A 17,238-nucleotide genomic window follows, 5' to 3' on the forward strand; every position below is an offset into this window, starting at 1 on the left:
TCTGAGTCAAGAATGCTATAATATCACAGGCTTTTCCGATAATGTATTGTGCCATGGGTGGGGTGAACCTAGAACTTCAAGCAAGGGTTTTTGGCTTAACCAAAACCCATGTATCCAATACCCCCAACTATAATGTTTTTACTTAAGCTTAAGTAAGAGGCTTACTTATCTGTCTCACATGAAGTTCTCATTCACTACCACTTCAAAGGTAAATTTTCTGTTGATGGATAATCTTGCCCAAAGTTTTAATACAAAATGGTTCAGGAGACCAAATTATCAGTTAATGATGTAAATCTGCAAGACAGCTAGCTTTGACCCTTTCACTGAACATATAGATAAAGGAAATAGGTTCTTCTCTTGTTTTGGAGAAATAAAAAAAAGGGCTGCTAAAAGGGAAATACCAACAGGGAGGAGAGATTCCTAAGCTCTGATGCTATCTACATAATGGTGAATATTAATCTCTTTCTCTGAGAGACAATCTTTGCAGTTTTATAATAAACCCTTCCTAGAATAGATTTAATTGGATGAAGCTTGCTATAGGCACTAGTCAAACACCTCTAACCATAGCAGATTTTCTAAAATAAAAGAAAAACATTCTCGTCATCTCTGCTTTTACACTAACACCATCAGTAGGCCTACATTACTAGTCTTTGTTTGTCTGAAGTGTCAAGAGTCATTTCCAAAAAATGTTGGATGATAATTAGTCTATTAAAAAATTTATCATACTCAAGATATGAGTGTATAAAGGAAGGAATAGGCCTTGATGGCTTGAAAGATGAATCATAAGATCTCATTCTTACAATTTTGGAATCAAACCTACACAACAAACACTAGATTACCATATATCTCCAGAGCTGCTTCAAATAGCTAAATGTATGGCTATTCACAGGAACTGACTTCGTTTGAGAAATTAAAGGCATCCACCACCACTTCCATATACTGTACTGTACGTACAATGGCATAAAGGAAGCAAATCTGTAAGACTATCCAAACCAAATGCAAGAAAAAACAAAGATGCAGGGTAGTATGAAAAACAAGAATGCTATGAGTGCCTACACAGATCAAGTGGTTTAAAATTATCTTTATCTTGAAGATATCACATACACTCTAGGGGTCACAGCCATCCTGGACAAATCTGAACAATCAGCTGATAGTTCTACTTGATATCATTCTATCAAATGACACTATATGCTAACATGAAAAGCCTCTATATACAAACACTGATCTACTTGTTTTCATAGTGGACCCTGAATAAATGTGTACTAAACGAAAAGAATACAGCACAGAAGAGCTAAAAGCATTCACTGCAATACACATACAACACTGGACTTAAAGAGAGGGATGCTGGTTATACTTTGTAACTGCTGAATGGGACGAATGATGGTAATGAAGACAAAACAATAAGGGGAAAGTTAGCACCAGCTTTTTCTATACAAAAGACAATGCATTAATTGAGACAGACATAAGATGCTTATCCATAAACATGGATGAAGAAATGAATGGTTAGGTGACAACTTATAATGAAAGGCTTCCACAACCTTGTTGAAGTACCTGGGAATGTCATCCTGAATTGGTACCAAGCAGGTGATTTGATTCCACTGTACTAGGTACATCAGATTGTTACTTCCCAGTTATGAAACTCTTTTTGCTCCCACTATCCAAACATAATGACAGAGAAAAATTATGTGACTTTATGTATACCTTGGCAAAAAATCTTATCCTGAAATGTACAGTACCATTTTAGGAGTTCAGCAAAATAAAACACATTTATAGAGAAATACCTTGTTTACATTGGAATTAATCTTTTGAGAGTGCATTCTTTAACCAGTATTAACGAATTATTCTAAAACTAATGATAACTGATATAACGTTTCTGATGATCTTACCATAATCTGCTAACCGCACGTCTACTTTAGGCTGAGGATAATGATGGAATGGAGGTGGAAGCTCCCATACTAAAACATTCTCACTTTTCAGGTCTCGGTAAATAATATGTTGACCATGAAGATACTCTAAAGCCTTGGCAACCTGAAACAAAGTAAAAAGGCAATAATACTCATAAATTCTACTTAAAAATAGCATTCATTCTCTCATAATTACAATAAAAAGCTAAATTCAGAATGCACCTTACATATCACATGGAAAATATTTTACTAAGAAAATACTCATCTAACCTGTAGTATGACAGCTTGCAGGGTATGGAGGGATAATCTGGCTCCTGAACGTTGATAATGCTTTAAGCACTGATCTAAAGCCCTTTGTGGTGCTAATTCGAGTACTAAAGCTAGTGGACGTGGACATACACCAACCAGAGGCACAATGTGTGGATGACGTAAAGAGAGTAAAATATTTACTTCTTGTCTTGCTGAACAATATGCTTTGCAAGCATGCTGAAGAGGGTCCCGCTCCCATTTACTTTGCAAAGCCTGAAAAAAACAACATGGTTTCTATTTAAATCAGAACAATATATTAAAACTTTTCAAAGATATGGATATTGACATTACTGCACTTCATTATGTTGCTTTTCTTGGAAAGAACATTATCTCATTTCAACAATTGGATTAATGTTTTCTATTTGTTAATTTCAGATTCCTCATTCTACAATGCCTGCATTTTACAAAAGATGATGGGTTTTCAACAAAATAAAAAAATCACTGGTATTAAACGGTATATTTGATTTAGACACAGTAATTGCAGCTTTGGCTGCTTTATCAGCATCCTTATTTCCTTTATACCAGCTTCATATATGGAATAAAAACTCGGTTTGTTGGACAAAGGAACTCAGGCCAACAGTTTATATGGAATCCTAATGCACTTCTAGAGTTTCTGAAAATTGCACATTTTCATGACGTCATATTTATAATGACCTTGACTGTTGACCATACTGCAAAGAAATCTGCTGTGAAAAGTATAGCATTACTAGGTAAAGAGAATCTAATATAATGGATAATTTTACTAGATGGCATTACAGTAAATCCTACACCAGGTGATGACTTTGAACTACAGTTTCTTGGGTAATGAATTGATTTCTTTTATAAAGCATTCACGTCATCCATAGTCTTTGTTGCTGGTTGTTAAGTGATCATTTTCTTCAGTATTCTACAGACCTGCGGGATTTATCTGATTTGCAATAGAACTTGCATCTATTTTAAGTGATAATCCTTGTTTTCTTGAGACTTGGTTCTTGTTTCTTTACATGAACTCTTGTTCTTACGACTGGGGACAATGTAATCTAGACAGTTTTTTTTTATAAACCTTTGGTTTCACAGATATATCTAGCCTATCAGTATTAGTTTTTTGTTTTGGGTGTTGAATCACCATCAACAACCTTTCACTGGATGTTTCATTACTATTTTTATTCAACTAAACTTCTTTGGTATGTTGTATGGTATAGGAACTCCATAACTATTTTGGAGGGAAACTTCTTGTTTTGAATTCTTAAGTGATAACTTGCTCTATTTGGGTAGAGTTTTGTCATCATTTTATTCTAACTGGTCCTGGGCTTTTTGCTGGGTCACAGTTCCTCGTGTTGCTTTCTTTGACAGCTCAGTATAACCTCTTACTTTCAGCTCTATTTAATTTCTTAATGGTCATTTCCTTCCTTGATTACAATATTTTTAGACCTGAGTTATACATATAACATGCACATTCTTTTTATTGTGTACAGTAGTTCTGACCACAGATGATACATTTTGGTGAGATATGGTATAATGTGGAACCATATCTCACCAAAATGCTTGTGACATAGTTACTCGACCATTTGATTTGCAAAATGGCCATACAGGATCAATTTGATTTTTTGGCAGTATAGCCATATCTAATGCAGTTTTTATACTGAAGGGATTTTGGCACATATGGTCTAAACTCTTTTTAGCCTAGAATTTTTATTTTTAGAGGAAATTTTTTTCCAGTGAACTTAATTTTTCCCAGAGTTAATCAAACTTCCTTACTATTCATGCTGTGGAGAATATATATTTCACAGTCTTTTATGTTGTTATACCTTCATTGCAATAAGTTTAGTAATATGTTTATAACTACCACTTTTCCAGTGCAGCGCTGACTTAGTTATTCAGGATACAACAGTCTTCTCAACCAAGGCAGCATGCTTTAAATACAATGGGAGTCAGTGACAGTGGTAGTGTGCTGATCAAAGCTGGAAGTCTACATCCATGAGGATGGGCCTGAATGACCAATGGATCTGACATCTATTTCACTCTTTACTGACATCTCTCACTCCCACTACAGGGGCTGAAGAGGGAATGTGAATAATGATAGTACTCTCTCTGAGCTCACTTTTAGGTATTCTAAAAGAGTGGACACTTTTCCCACTAGAGTTAGCAGAGAAAAACTTTATGGAGTCTCTCCAATCTACAGGAAAGTTAGGATACGGAACCACTTTGCGTATGACTTCCCGTATACGTGGTACACATACATTCACATAAATTTCTGTGTCCTTTTAACCTGTATTTCTCCTGGCATTCTTCTGAAGTTCTAAGTCATGGTACTTGGATGATTTGGTGAGAATATAAAGAATAAGTATATATTTAAAACCAAAAGACAAGGCTGTTACTATAAATCACACTCTTGAGCCTGTTTTGACATTAATATCAAAAGGCAACTCAGTACTTTTAAATGGGGTCTTAACCGAGTGTCATGGAAAAATGAAGTATCTGGCCACCCATAAAGATAAACCTCAACACAATGTGGTGGTATAGTCAACGTTCTGAAAATAACTTACATAATTTACTCATGAAACAGCCATACAAAACATTCTGTACAAACCTAACCCAGACTGAGGGCTGAAAAAATTACCTTATAGACATTTTTGTATTTTCGGCATAAGACAAGGAAGGTTGTATAGACCACTTATGATTTCTAAATACAGGAAGTTGGGTGATTATTAGCATGGAATGTGTTGATAATGATATTATTTAATAAAAAGCAAACCTGTTGAGGTAGACAGCTGATGTCAATTAGCTCAAAAATGTATTTAAAAATACAGATTTACTCAAATAAATAATAATATAAATTCATAAAAATCCTCCTTGTATAATATCTCACCTTATATGCAACAATAGCACTTTGATTTGCATTGGTGCCAGGATCAACAGGTTGTAGCATTTTCAAAGCTACATCCATAGGTGCCCCACTAACTCTGTTACGACAAGTACCCTGGAAGACAAAACCAAAGCCGCCTCTTCCTAGAAGCTTTCCTTGCTTGATGGAATCTGGCCGAACTAAATATCGATCACCTAAGTCTAGGAACACCTGTAATAACAATCATGAGCTATAAATTTACCAAGATACTGACTACATTAATATAAGTAAAAACTTGGACAGAACATTTAATTTCAAAGGCATCATATCTAATTACAAAAGGAGATATATAACAAGAGATCTAAAACAACAATAAACGTACAGTATCTGGTGCAATCTGAGCCAACAGGAGATCAGCATGAAGTGGACATGGAACTGAGCGAGCTGTATATGCAGCTAATATGCACTCTTCAACCATAAAGGAGTAGACCACAGGAGTTACTTCTTGACCTCCAGAACTTTCTCCTTCATTGTTTCCAATATTGTCTAAGTCAGGACGACCTTCTGCTGATGGCTTACGACTGTAATAACAATTGACAAAGTCAAATCAAAGAAAAGAAGCTACTGTCTTTTAATACATGTATGAGACTATCTTCACACTATTTCTTGTTACTGAGAAATTACTAAAATCATGAACATGTCTTTGGTGCTAGGTTATTTTAAGTCTCCTTCAAATACTGTAATGCATTACTATACATTAAATATATTTTTTATTTTTACTAACAATAAAATATGCAATTATTGTACTGATCCTGAATCAAATTATAAAGAAAAATGGAAATTTTGAGACCTTACTGTTAACACCAATACAATATATATTTTGCAAATGGCACTTATTATGATGCCTAAAGTATGAAATTACTGCTTAGTAATATTTAATAGCAAATACAAATCTTCCAACAGTAAGCAACCTGAAATACTACTGCATTAACGTTTTGAACTAAGTTAAATATTAATTTCCTTAGATATTTAAGATCAGGAAGCCTGAAAATTTTCACCACTTTGAAACTGGCTGGAAAACCACAAATGAGATAAGCATTATTATACATTTAATGAAGCCATACCTAAAGGCTTGTTTGAGATGCTCTTATTTTCAGAAGCAATAAGCAAATGATTATCAAACACTCATTACTTTTAGCAGAAAATGCAGCAAAGGTAATGATCCAAACTTCAATTTTTGAGCATGGCAAATACTGTACATGAAATGTTACAACAAGTGTTAAATGCCAAGACACTAAATAAGTCTACTTTGCAGTTAATTATCAATTACCTCACAGAAAACAAAAGAACTTCATAGCAATACATATATAGTACAATCTGTTGCACAAAATGATTTTTCCCCAATTACTTATATTGAAAAAGGCCTTACAGAAAAGCTTTCATGCTTATGCAATTCCTTGTACAGCACTGACATACACCCCTACTTATGTATCAATAACCTACAATGAAAACCCAATTTAGTTACATGGGATGTAACAATGTAATCATACTGAAAGCACTACAGTACAGTATTTATATCACTGTGTACATTAAATTTTCCTTATTTAGTGAAAGTTTTAAAAATCTACAACTATAGTGTTTTAGATATCTTACTTATGGAGTTAATTTAGGTAAACTATCTGTAAAAAATAAATACTGTAATTACGTTGGAGTATTTTGTGTGCTGAATATATTGTCATATGTATTCCATGCTGATCTCATAGATATTGGTCCTTGTAAGCTAAAACAAAAGAAACAGAATTCAGTATTAAGGACATAGGTTTAATGGATAGACACCTTTAATGACATAGTAATCACCAGCCTTTTCCTCCTATTAAAAGGTTGTTAGTTAATCATTTTCCTTCTGATTTACAGTGAGAAAGATTCCAAACTTAAAATCACTCTGCTCATCAACATAGATCATTGGCTTACTTTTTCTATCAATCTTATGACCTGTTGTTACATTCAACCCAATCTTATTTTTTTCCCAAAACAAACCTTGAAGTAGTTGACTCTGCTCCAACACCACTGTCTCCATCAGATGTGTAAGATTCACGTGAGCCCCAGCTGCGCCTTGGAAGTTGAGGGGACATGTTACCACCGCCTGCTGCTCCAGCTGGGGACACACCTCCACCTATACCTCCAGCATTTGTTGAAGAAGTTGATGACCTTCCTCCAGGTTGTGGTGAAACTCCATTAATATTAATTGAACCCAAATGACCCTGTCCAAAAATATTAACTCATTAAAACATGAATAATTTGTCTTTGTTCAAAAATAAAAAAAAATTGAAAATTTAAATAAAACTCAAACTGTATACCATCAATTGTTTAAGGCCAAAACTAAGGTTAAAACTGGTTATTAAAGAGCCCCACATACAGTAACTCCTGCCAGCAGTGACTGAATATAATTGGGTACAATAGTTGTGATTCTTAGTAAATAAAGGATGAGAGAGGACACCAACAAAAATGCTTGATGTCCCATTATCTACTAAAATTATTTTGAAAGTTGGGAACACAATTGTTTCTAATCTAAATATTTCTAAATCTTGTTGGAAAATAAGCCCTTAACATACTAGGGCGAGAGAGCTGATCCTCCAGCATCTTATTACCTGCAGATAACTACTAAGTACTGTATGAGCTAAAATACATCTCTCAACTAGTCATCATCATTGTTGTCTTGGTGACATGGATTCTGAGATTAAATCCCATGCCTCAAATAATCATGATGCTTCTTAGCCTTTTTTCTGCTTCATCATTTTCCTTCTGACAAATGTGATGAAGATTTTCTTTGATAATTTTTTTACTATTAGTTTTCCAAGCCCTACAAAGACATTAACTGCAACCTTACATGTTAAGTTGAAATCAGAGTTCTCTCACAGTCTGTCTTTTACGGAGTCTCAAGTTTGACTTGATTGTGGCCAGCGCTTCCAAGTAACAAACTACTTTGGCTTTTCTACGAGTTGTTAAGCTAACGTGTTTTTCTTGATTCTTGGTAATTAGGGCAGAACATGCTTCCAATATACAGTATTAAATACAAAGGTTCTTGAAGGAGCTGTTTGGTCTCTCACAGCCCTATTTTTAATAACTCTATTTTTATAATGGGTTCAGTTCAACTCTGGATCCTGTTCCTTTTGGAGCTTTGGGTTTCTGATGCCTCTCTTTGTGAGGAACTTATTCAAGTCCTTCCAAATGGCTCAGCACTCTCCCACATAAACTTCCATTCAGGCTATGTTAAAATAGCAGGTTTGTGTACTTTATTTTTTAAAAATTAACTTTTCAATACAAACCCAACCCAGTGCTTGAACCGAAGCTCCCACCTTGACCCATGGTTCTTTTGCAACTGGATCATACTACACAAAAGACCTTTTAGCCAGTTGATCTTTTTCTTCTATAAAGAAATAAAGTGTTTGGGAGTTCAGTGGAACACATGAAATAGGTTATGTTAAGTAATAAGCTTTTATTGAAAAAAATTATTTTGTTTATTAACCCATTAATCATAACAGGCTTTCTCTAGTTGCACCAACTTGATAAATCTTGAAAAAGACCTCACTGCATGTGCCCAGACCATACTCCGTCTTCCCACAAGGCATAGTTCTTTTGTGCGACTGTTGGTTGCTAATTCTGGTCTTTCAGGATTAGCACATTTTTTGCATTTTGTGTTATGTGCCATCAATTGTTTTTCTTGCATTCATTGTTTTATTACAACTGGTACATTTTGAAGTATTTGTGTAGTGATTGGTGCAATTTTTTTCTTTTAAATAATGTTCCTTGTTTACCAATTAGCCAGTGGCATCACTACTGCTGAAAGATTACTTTAATCAGTTAGTGAGTAATTTCCATAATTTTTTGCTCCAGGGAATTACCTTTTATCTTATCTTTCTGATTAATGCTGTCATTGGATTCCTTCTGTAATTCTTAATTTTTTCAGTATCAATATTACACTTGTTTTTCTTGCCAGGTTCTCCATTTGTTTTTAGCTTTTCTTTCTACACTGATATCTTTTCCTCATCTTGTTTTAATATACCCAAGAGGCCATGAGATGTATCCCTGTTGTTCACAATGACATTCTGAGATGCATCACCAACACACCTTGCTACCACTCTGCTAAGCAGAAGTTCATAGAAAACGGCCTGAATAATTTAAAAATCTCTGTTAGGCAAACAATATCCAGTCTGATTACCCAACAAGGAAACAGCAGCAATTTGCTTATCCAAAACATCCCACACAATAAAGCAAGAAGATCTACAATGTGAGAGGATGGGTTAATCAGGCATCTGTTCCATAAATAATGCTTTCTCTTTTCAAATTGGGGTGTCCTCAGTTGCTTTGTACACTTGTTCTCTATTATTGCAACTATTAAGAATTATCTGCAGAAACTTATTATTATTACAGTATTATTATTATTATTACTCTTTTGTTGAAAAGGATGGCTGCGTTTTGCAAACTGATTTTATATTGAGTTTTTTCAATTATTCTTATGTGTAATTTGCCTTCCTTGCATGTCAGTATTGGTCAATAACTGGCCAAAGTTCATATTTCAGTGGATTTAAACAGCATTTTTACAGCTGAATTTTACTCTTAAAAAGAGCAGGTTACTAAAACCTGGTGTTGTAAATCCTTAGAATTCAGTAGTTCTAACAGTGAATCTTTTCTTGGATGTGTTTGTATTCACCAGCAGATGGCTTCTGGGTTTTGTTGGTACTTTTTCAGCAGTTTTCCTGTCGACATGTTTCGATCAGCCCGTTGGTCATCTTCTGGAGGGTTGAGATGAATCTGGAGAAACAGGGCGCGTGGCAGTACTATATTTATAGGACATCTTTTGGTAGTGTCAAATTCTCATTGAATGCCAGGCAAGGATTATCTCCTTGGGCCGAGCCTTCTCTCGTGCAACGATGGTTGTGTGTGCTGTCATGTGCAAGCACTGGAGTACACGTGCGAGAGTGTAGTTTAGGAGGATCACTGCCTGCAGATGGACACTCCTGACTGGTTCACTCATCAGGGGTGCCAGTGGGTGCCACCCCTCGTGCCAAAGGTCTTCTGTGTAGTATCGAGACTAAGCTTCTCTCTCCTGATGTGCATGGCTTCCAGTAGAAAAAGTACTACGAAAACCCAGAATCCATCTGCTGGTGAATACGAAGACGTCCAAGAAAAGACACACCATTAGAATTACTGTACTGAATTCTACGGATTTACACACCATTAGAATTACTGTACTGAATTCTACGGATTTACAACACCAGGTTTCAGTAACCTGCTCTTTTTAAGAATGAAATTCTATTGTAAAATACTGTTAAATCCACCAAAACATGAACATTGACCAATTATTGACCAATATTGATGTGCAAGAGAGGTGAATTATAAGAAAAATTGAAAAACTCAATATAAAATCAATTCGCTCAACACACCCATCCTTTTCAACAAAACATGCTTGAAAGAGGGTCCTCTTCCTTCCTATATTATTATTATTATTGTTATTATTATTACTATTATTATTGTAAAATGAGATTGCTGCATCAGCTGCATTTAATTTGTATGGTCTTCTCTATTTTTCTAATTATTGCTTTTTCTCTGCTACTGCATTGGGAGAGTTACATTCTGATGGTATTCATCTTCAGGAGGGAAAAAGTTGAAATTCAGGGATTCCATATGTCCATGTATTTAAATATGGAGGACATAATCCGTAGAGTTTTCTACAATGCATGTATCTGTCAATGGGAATAGACGTACAAAAACACCAGGTTGTGACGTCACGCACCGCCCAGTGATGCCACGTCCCTACCCCACCAGTCAGTGAGACTGCAGCATTGTGACCTTCATGCCTGAAAAGTTGGCTTGAAGAAAACTTTCAACAGCCAATAGGATACCAGCTCCCTGCCCTGGCCAATCAAAATTCAGCAAGAGGCCTACCCCCTGCTGACCCCCAACTATATATTGAGTAGACACGTCCATCAACATCAATCTACTCCTACCTGAAGCCATGATCATACCCAGTTGGAATTGGGAGAAATGCTGGCGAAATAATTGTATACTTTAATTGACAAATACATACATTGTAGAAAACTCTATGGGTTATGTCCTCCATATTTAAATACAGAGATATATGGAATCCCTGAATTTTGACTCTTTCCCTCCTGAAGATGAATAACATTGGTTGCCCAATGCAGTAGCAGAGAAAAAGCAATAATTAGAAAAAATAGAGAAGACTCTATACAAATTAAATGCAGCTGATGCAGCAATTTCATTCGACATTACTTGCTTAAAAGAGGGCTTTCTCCTGATATTATTATTATTATCATTATTATTATTATTATTCGAAGGAAGAAGACCGACTTTGAGGCAAGTTTTGTTGAATAAAATGCAGCCATTTTATTCAACAAAATATTATTATTATTATTATTATTATTGCTGAGGTTTGCTCTTTCACTTTCTGTATTTAGCTTTCTATACCTGTATCTACCTGAGGCTTCCAGCTGAAAATTAATTACATGCTACTGTTTTCATCATCATTATTATTATTTTTTATTACTATTATACTTCAATATTATTACTGTCATTACTATTATTATGAATATTATTATTACCTTCATCAACAGCAACTGCTTGGGTACAGTCGATTACTATTCTTATCTTTTTATCTTGTGTATCTAAATTGTGTGCATTGTATAGTCTCTACTTTCTATATTCCCTGTATATGGCCCTGAGGTGAAATAAATGATGATGGTATTATTATTATTATTATTATTATTATTATTATTATTATTATTATTATTATTATTATTATTATTATTATTATTATCTATCTATCTATCTATCTATATATATATATATATATATATATATATATATATATATATATATATATATATATATATATATATATATATATATATATATATATATACATATATATGGATGTATGTATGATGCATATCTGTATGTGTGTGTATTCCAGCATAACTCTGAAATGCATTGAGCAATTTCAACCAAACTTGGTATACATATGACTTACTATCTAGAAAAGAGTACTGTGGGGCTAAGGCATCTCTAGCACCAAAGGGCACCGAAGGAGGTGGGGTGGCAAGGGCTTCCCTGAAATGGGGCTGGTTCTACCTGTAGACTTAGTAACTAAATAAACTCTATGAATTTATCATACCTCATTTCGGTATACATATGACTTACTATCTGGAAAAGAATACTGTTGGGGAGGTAAGACATCACTGGCACCAAAGGGGGTAGGGGTGGGAAGGGGATAACATGTAAAAAAAATAACTGAAAGTGACAGATATTAGTGTCTAATCCATAGTTTTCAAGGTAGCTGAGATGAATGGTGACACTCCTGATGCCCTTTAAGTCCAAGTTCAGCCCCGATAGGAAGGGGGGTGAGAAGGGTTGAAAAATAAAATGTCAAAAATGACAGATATTAGTGTCTACTGTAACCCATAGTTTTTGAGGTTGCTGAGATGAATAGTAACACCCTTGATGCCCTTTAAGTCCAAGTTCAGTCCCGATAGGATTGGGGGATGAGAAGGGGTGAAATATAAAATGTCAAAATTGCTGGACAGTGTAACTGAAGCAACAATCTTGACAGGAGAGAGAGAGAGAGAGAGAGAGAGAGAGAGAGAGAGAGAGAGAGAGAGAGAGAGAGAGAGAGAGAGAGAGAGAGAGAGAGAGAGAATGTTTAACGTTGTCATTCAGTTTTTCTGGGCAGTGCCGGGTTGGTCAGCTAGTTATTGTATATAGTTGGAAGACCTTTTTTTAACATGTAGACTGTGATAGCTGCGTCTGCTGCATTAAATTTTTATGGAGTTTTCTCTATCTTTCTGATGATTGATCTTTCAGGTTTACTGTATTCTGCCACTAACTTGCTGATGTTCGTCATTCTTGGCGAGGAAAGAAGTACAAACTTGGGTGGCTTTATTTCGGACAAATACACTACAGTATGTCCCCCATAATAGCGGGGGTTAGGGAGCACAACCACATGCGTTAGGTGAAAATCTGCGTAAGTTGGTATTCCCCTCTAAAAATGCTTATAACTGCCTATTTTAATAGTTCAAACACCAAATATACCTTCAAATAAAACGATGGTAAATTCGTATTTTAATAGTTCACTGTGTTTGAATAGTTCAAACACCAGTCTACCTTAAACTATCATCCATAAACACTTTAATATCATTTCAAAGTCAACTTACAACATTACCCTAAAAAATATATGGCTTACAGCTATGTGTGAAAACTCCAAGAAGTTCATGACACATACAAATGAGTGCGTGCATAAGTATGTATGTGTTACAATGATTTACTAATTTTCAAATATTAATATTAATGTAAACACAGCAAAATATCAATAAAATGTTACAGTATTTCACTCACAGAATCCATATACAGGCGGTCCCCGGTTTACGACAGGGGTTCCATTCTTGCGCCGCGTCGTAACCCGAAAATCGTCGTAAGCCGGAAAATCGTCGAAAATCGTCAAAAATCATAAGAAAACCTTACTTTTAATGCTCTGGGTGCATTGAAAACGATGTAAACTGCATTATTATTGAGTTTTACATCAAAAAAACCTTCAAATTATGATTATTCTGCCGTTTTGGGGCCATATTTCTTCCGTCGGATCGGCGTCTGACGACGATCGTAACCCCGAACATGCGTCGTAAGCCGGAAATAATTTCTGATGAATATATTTGAAAAGCGTCGTAACCTCGGAACGTCGTAAGCCGGAACCGTCGTAAACCAGGGACTGCCTGTACAGTAATACCTCGAACTTACGCAACCCCTCGTGTAAGGCGAGGATTCATGTAAGATTGGTATGGTCATTAAAAATGCTAATACATACAGTAAATGCTTAAACCCTAAATATGACATAATCATGGTCCCAAAGAGAGAGAGAGAATTTATTCTTACATTAGATATCAAAAAATGGAAATTCATGATTTATGAAGGGGAGAGAGAGAGAGAGAGAGAGAGAGAGAGAGAGAGAGAGAGAGAGAGAGAGAGAGAGATTTTTCAGTATCCTTCCATAGTGGTATTATATTTGACCATTAGTGGGCATCATTTTGTCCCTTTCGTGGTCAATGTGTCAATATGTCAAGATAATCAACAGTTAGGTTACAAACCCCCTCGCTCCAAAGGATGGAGAAAAGATTGGGAATCAACATGTATTCTATAAAAAAATTAAATAATTTACAATAGAAATGCAAAAATATTGTAATTATAGCATGGAAAATATGAAAAAATAAAGTAACACACATTTATGTCCACATTTACGTATCTATACAACTACAGTATACAAAACAAATAAACATACGTTACATATGCATAAAAAATCTCTTAACTCAGAGAGAGAGAGAGAGAGAGAGAGAGAGAGAGAGAGAGAGAGAGAGAGAGAGAGAGAGAGAGAGAGAGAGAGAGAATGTTTACATCGACAGCTGTTTTGTGATTTTGATTGATTTCACTGTATTTTAAGTAAAGTATGCTAGTATCATACAGTATTTATGTACAAAAATAATACAAACTTTTCATACCAATTTTATACATAAAAGCATGAAAACTTGTACATTACTTCAAAAAATTAAACAACCACTTCTGCCGGGTTTCTCAAGGATTTTGCAAATTTGCGTGTGTCTGTGAAAAAATCGCGTATACCAATTAGTTAGGTTCCAATGAAAAGTTCACGTATCTGTGAATTCTAACAACTCAAAGCACGTAAGATCAAGGTATTACTGTATACTGTATTATTATGTTGATCTATTATCGTAATATGTATAAAAACCGATCATCCAGCCATTTGTAATGTTTATGTTCTCAGAATCAGCTGATTGAGCCTACTACCTCAGTTCTCTCTCTCTCTCTCTCAGTACCATACATATCCTTTACTGAAACATGAATTACTGTATCTGAGAGAGAGAGAGAGAGAGAGAGAGAGAGAGAGAGAGAGAGAGAGAGAGAGAGAGAGAGAGGGGGTTGAACTGATATTATGTTTACATCGGTAAAAACAATTGCAAATGTTGGGACGATCATTTTTTTTATACATATTACCATGATAGTCGATCAATATAATAATATATAATATAAATTAATTCTGTAAATGAATAACATTTTATTGATATTTTGCTGTATTTCTTCATTAAAGGATATGTATACTGAGAGAGAGAGAGAGAGAGAGAGAGAGAGAGAGAGAGAGAGAGAGAGAGAGAGAGAGAGAGAGAGAGAGAGAGAGAGAGAGAGAGAGAACAAAAATACAACTCATACACTAGTCAGTAGTACACAAAGCATCTGAGCTACAAGCTGTGGATTGGCTACTTACAACCCTTCCAGCTAGAGCGAGGGGGTGAACTAAACAATTACAAACGTCAGACGATAATTTTTTTTAACATATTAGATGACAGCAGATCAATATAATAATACAGAATAAATGGATTCTGTAGGCGAAATAACATTTTGTTGATATTTTGCTGTGTTTGTCATTAAAGGATATGTATACTGAGAGAGAGAGAGAGAGAGAGAGAGAGAGAGAGAGAGAGAGAGAGAGAGAGAGAGAGAGAGAGAGAGGTTGAACTTAGTCTGTTTACATCGGTAAGCTGTTTTGTGATTTTGAGGGTTTTTACTTTAACATTTTATTGATATTTTGCTGTGTTTACATTAATATTAATATTTGAAGATTAGTAAATAATTTTTTTTATTATAAAAAATGTATTTAGTCACACAAATAAAATGAAAATACAGTAATTAGTAAATATTGCTATACGAAAAAATCTGCGTAGTAGTGAATTTTCCACGATATATTTGGAGATTAGTTTCCACAGAAAAACGCGCGTTTAACTGAAGGCACGATTGCTGATCTACGATCTAGTGGGGCCCCACTGTGTATCATTTACAAAGTAATGACAGTAGTAACTGAAATCGAGAGTTTGTCCTCCATGGAGTTGTCCTTTTTTGGTGTTGATCGAGGCCACGTTTCACTCAGGCTCCGCTGAGCATGATCATGCCGAAAGATGTGAGTACAGTAGACTGTCATTTGTGGGGAGTCTCGTATATAACAAGCAAGACCATATTTCACTCCGATGAGCATGATCGCACTGAAAGACAGAAGTACACTGTCGTTCATGGTGAGTCTTGTATATAAAGATAAAGACTTACCAAGAATGACAGTCTACTCCAGTCTTTCGGTGTGATCATGTGAGTGAAGTCTGAGTGAAACATAGCCTTGATCAACACTGAAGAAGACTTTCTCTTGAAGAAGGACAACTCCACGGGAACTCTTGATTTCAGTTCCCATCATCGTTACTCTGTAACTGGTATGGTGTATTTGTCCGAAATACAGCTTCCCAACTTTGTTCTGCTTTCCTCTCCAAGAATGACAAACATTGGCGAATTACTGGCAGAATGCAATAACTCTGCAAAATCAACCATCAGAAAGATAGAGAACACTCTATACAAACTGAATGCAGCTGATGTAGCTATCACATTCAATGCTACATATTATTATCATTATTATTATTATAATTTTTCATGTTGTGAGGTGTATAACTTGTAATGCAATTGTGATTTTTACCCATTCACCACTGCTTGTTAAGGATAAAAGTTGGGTAAAAATTACATTTTTGGTTTTACTGTGTTAGCAAGTATAATATTTTCATCATATGGAATGGATTTATCATCTTTAAAATACTGTACTGTCTATTCTAAATGTCAACAGATTTATGTGATTTTTATCATCTAGATGAAGTTGTTCCTAGTGATGGCCTTCTTTTTCTTAATAATGAGTATTTCCTCCAGGTAATCTTTCATGGAAATTCTTTTCTACCATTCCTAGTGCCTTTGCCTCTTACGTGCTACTCATCTTTCTGACCATCAGTATCCAGAGTGCAAAAATAAGAAAGAATCTTCGTGACAAATTTAGGGATGCTCACTTTCATAATTTCAATTTTAATTTAATGCCACCTCAATGCATCATGCTCCTATCCTCATTACATGTGAGGCAAATATGTTAACGATGATGGTAACTAGTAATGCTCCCCTTTTTTGTGCAGTTGCATGCACTGATTAATGATGTTCTCTTTTTTTAATTAAAAAAATGGATAGCTATATTTTGTAAATGTTTATCTCTTTTTACTAATTTCTACCATAGTTTTGATTTTCATTATTAAAAACTTATGAAAG

The 17,238-nt window shown here is 35.1% G+C and overlaps 1 protein-coding gene across 17 annotated transcripts in view; it reads right to left on the reverse strand.

The window, feature by feature from the left end:
- The window catches only part of Lrrk (Leucine-rich repeat kinase), a 660,345-nt gene that overhangs the window by 48,375 nt on the left and 594,732 nt on the right, over positions 1–17,238 (reverse strand). For 12 of the 17 annotated variants that reach the window (XM_067121011.1, XM_067121010.1, XM_067121009.1 and 9 more), the window contains 6 exons: positions 7,075–7,298; positions 6,743–6,817; positions 5,420–5,618; positions 5,062–5,268; positions 2,175–2,426; positions 1,887–2,028 (listed from right to left, as the gene is read on the reverse strand). In XM_067121011.1, the coding sequence (XP_066977112.1) occupies positions 1,887–2,028; positions 2,175–2,426; positions 5,062–5,268; positions 5,420–5,618; positions 6,743–6,817; positions 7,075–7,298 (1,099 nt within the window). The remainder of the gene's footprint in view (positions 1–1,886; positions 2,029–2,174; positions 2,427–5,061; positions 5,269–5,419; positions 5,619–6,742; positions 6,818–7,074; positions 7,299–17,238) is intronic. The other 5 variants (XM_067121012.1, XM_067121007.1, XM_067121005.1 and 2 more) reach the window with 1 other exon arrangement.

This window comes from Macrobrachium rosenbergii, chromosome 19 (assembly GCF_040412425.1).
Source record: "Macrobrachium rosenbergii isolate ZJJX-2024 chromosome 19, ASM4041242v1, whole genome shotgun sequence".
Taxonomy (NCBI): Eukaryota; Metazoa; Arthropoda; class Malacostraca; order Decapoda; family Palaemonidae; genus Macrobrachium; species Macrobrachium rosenbergii.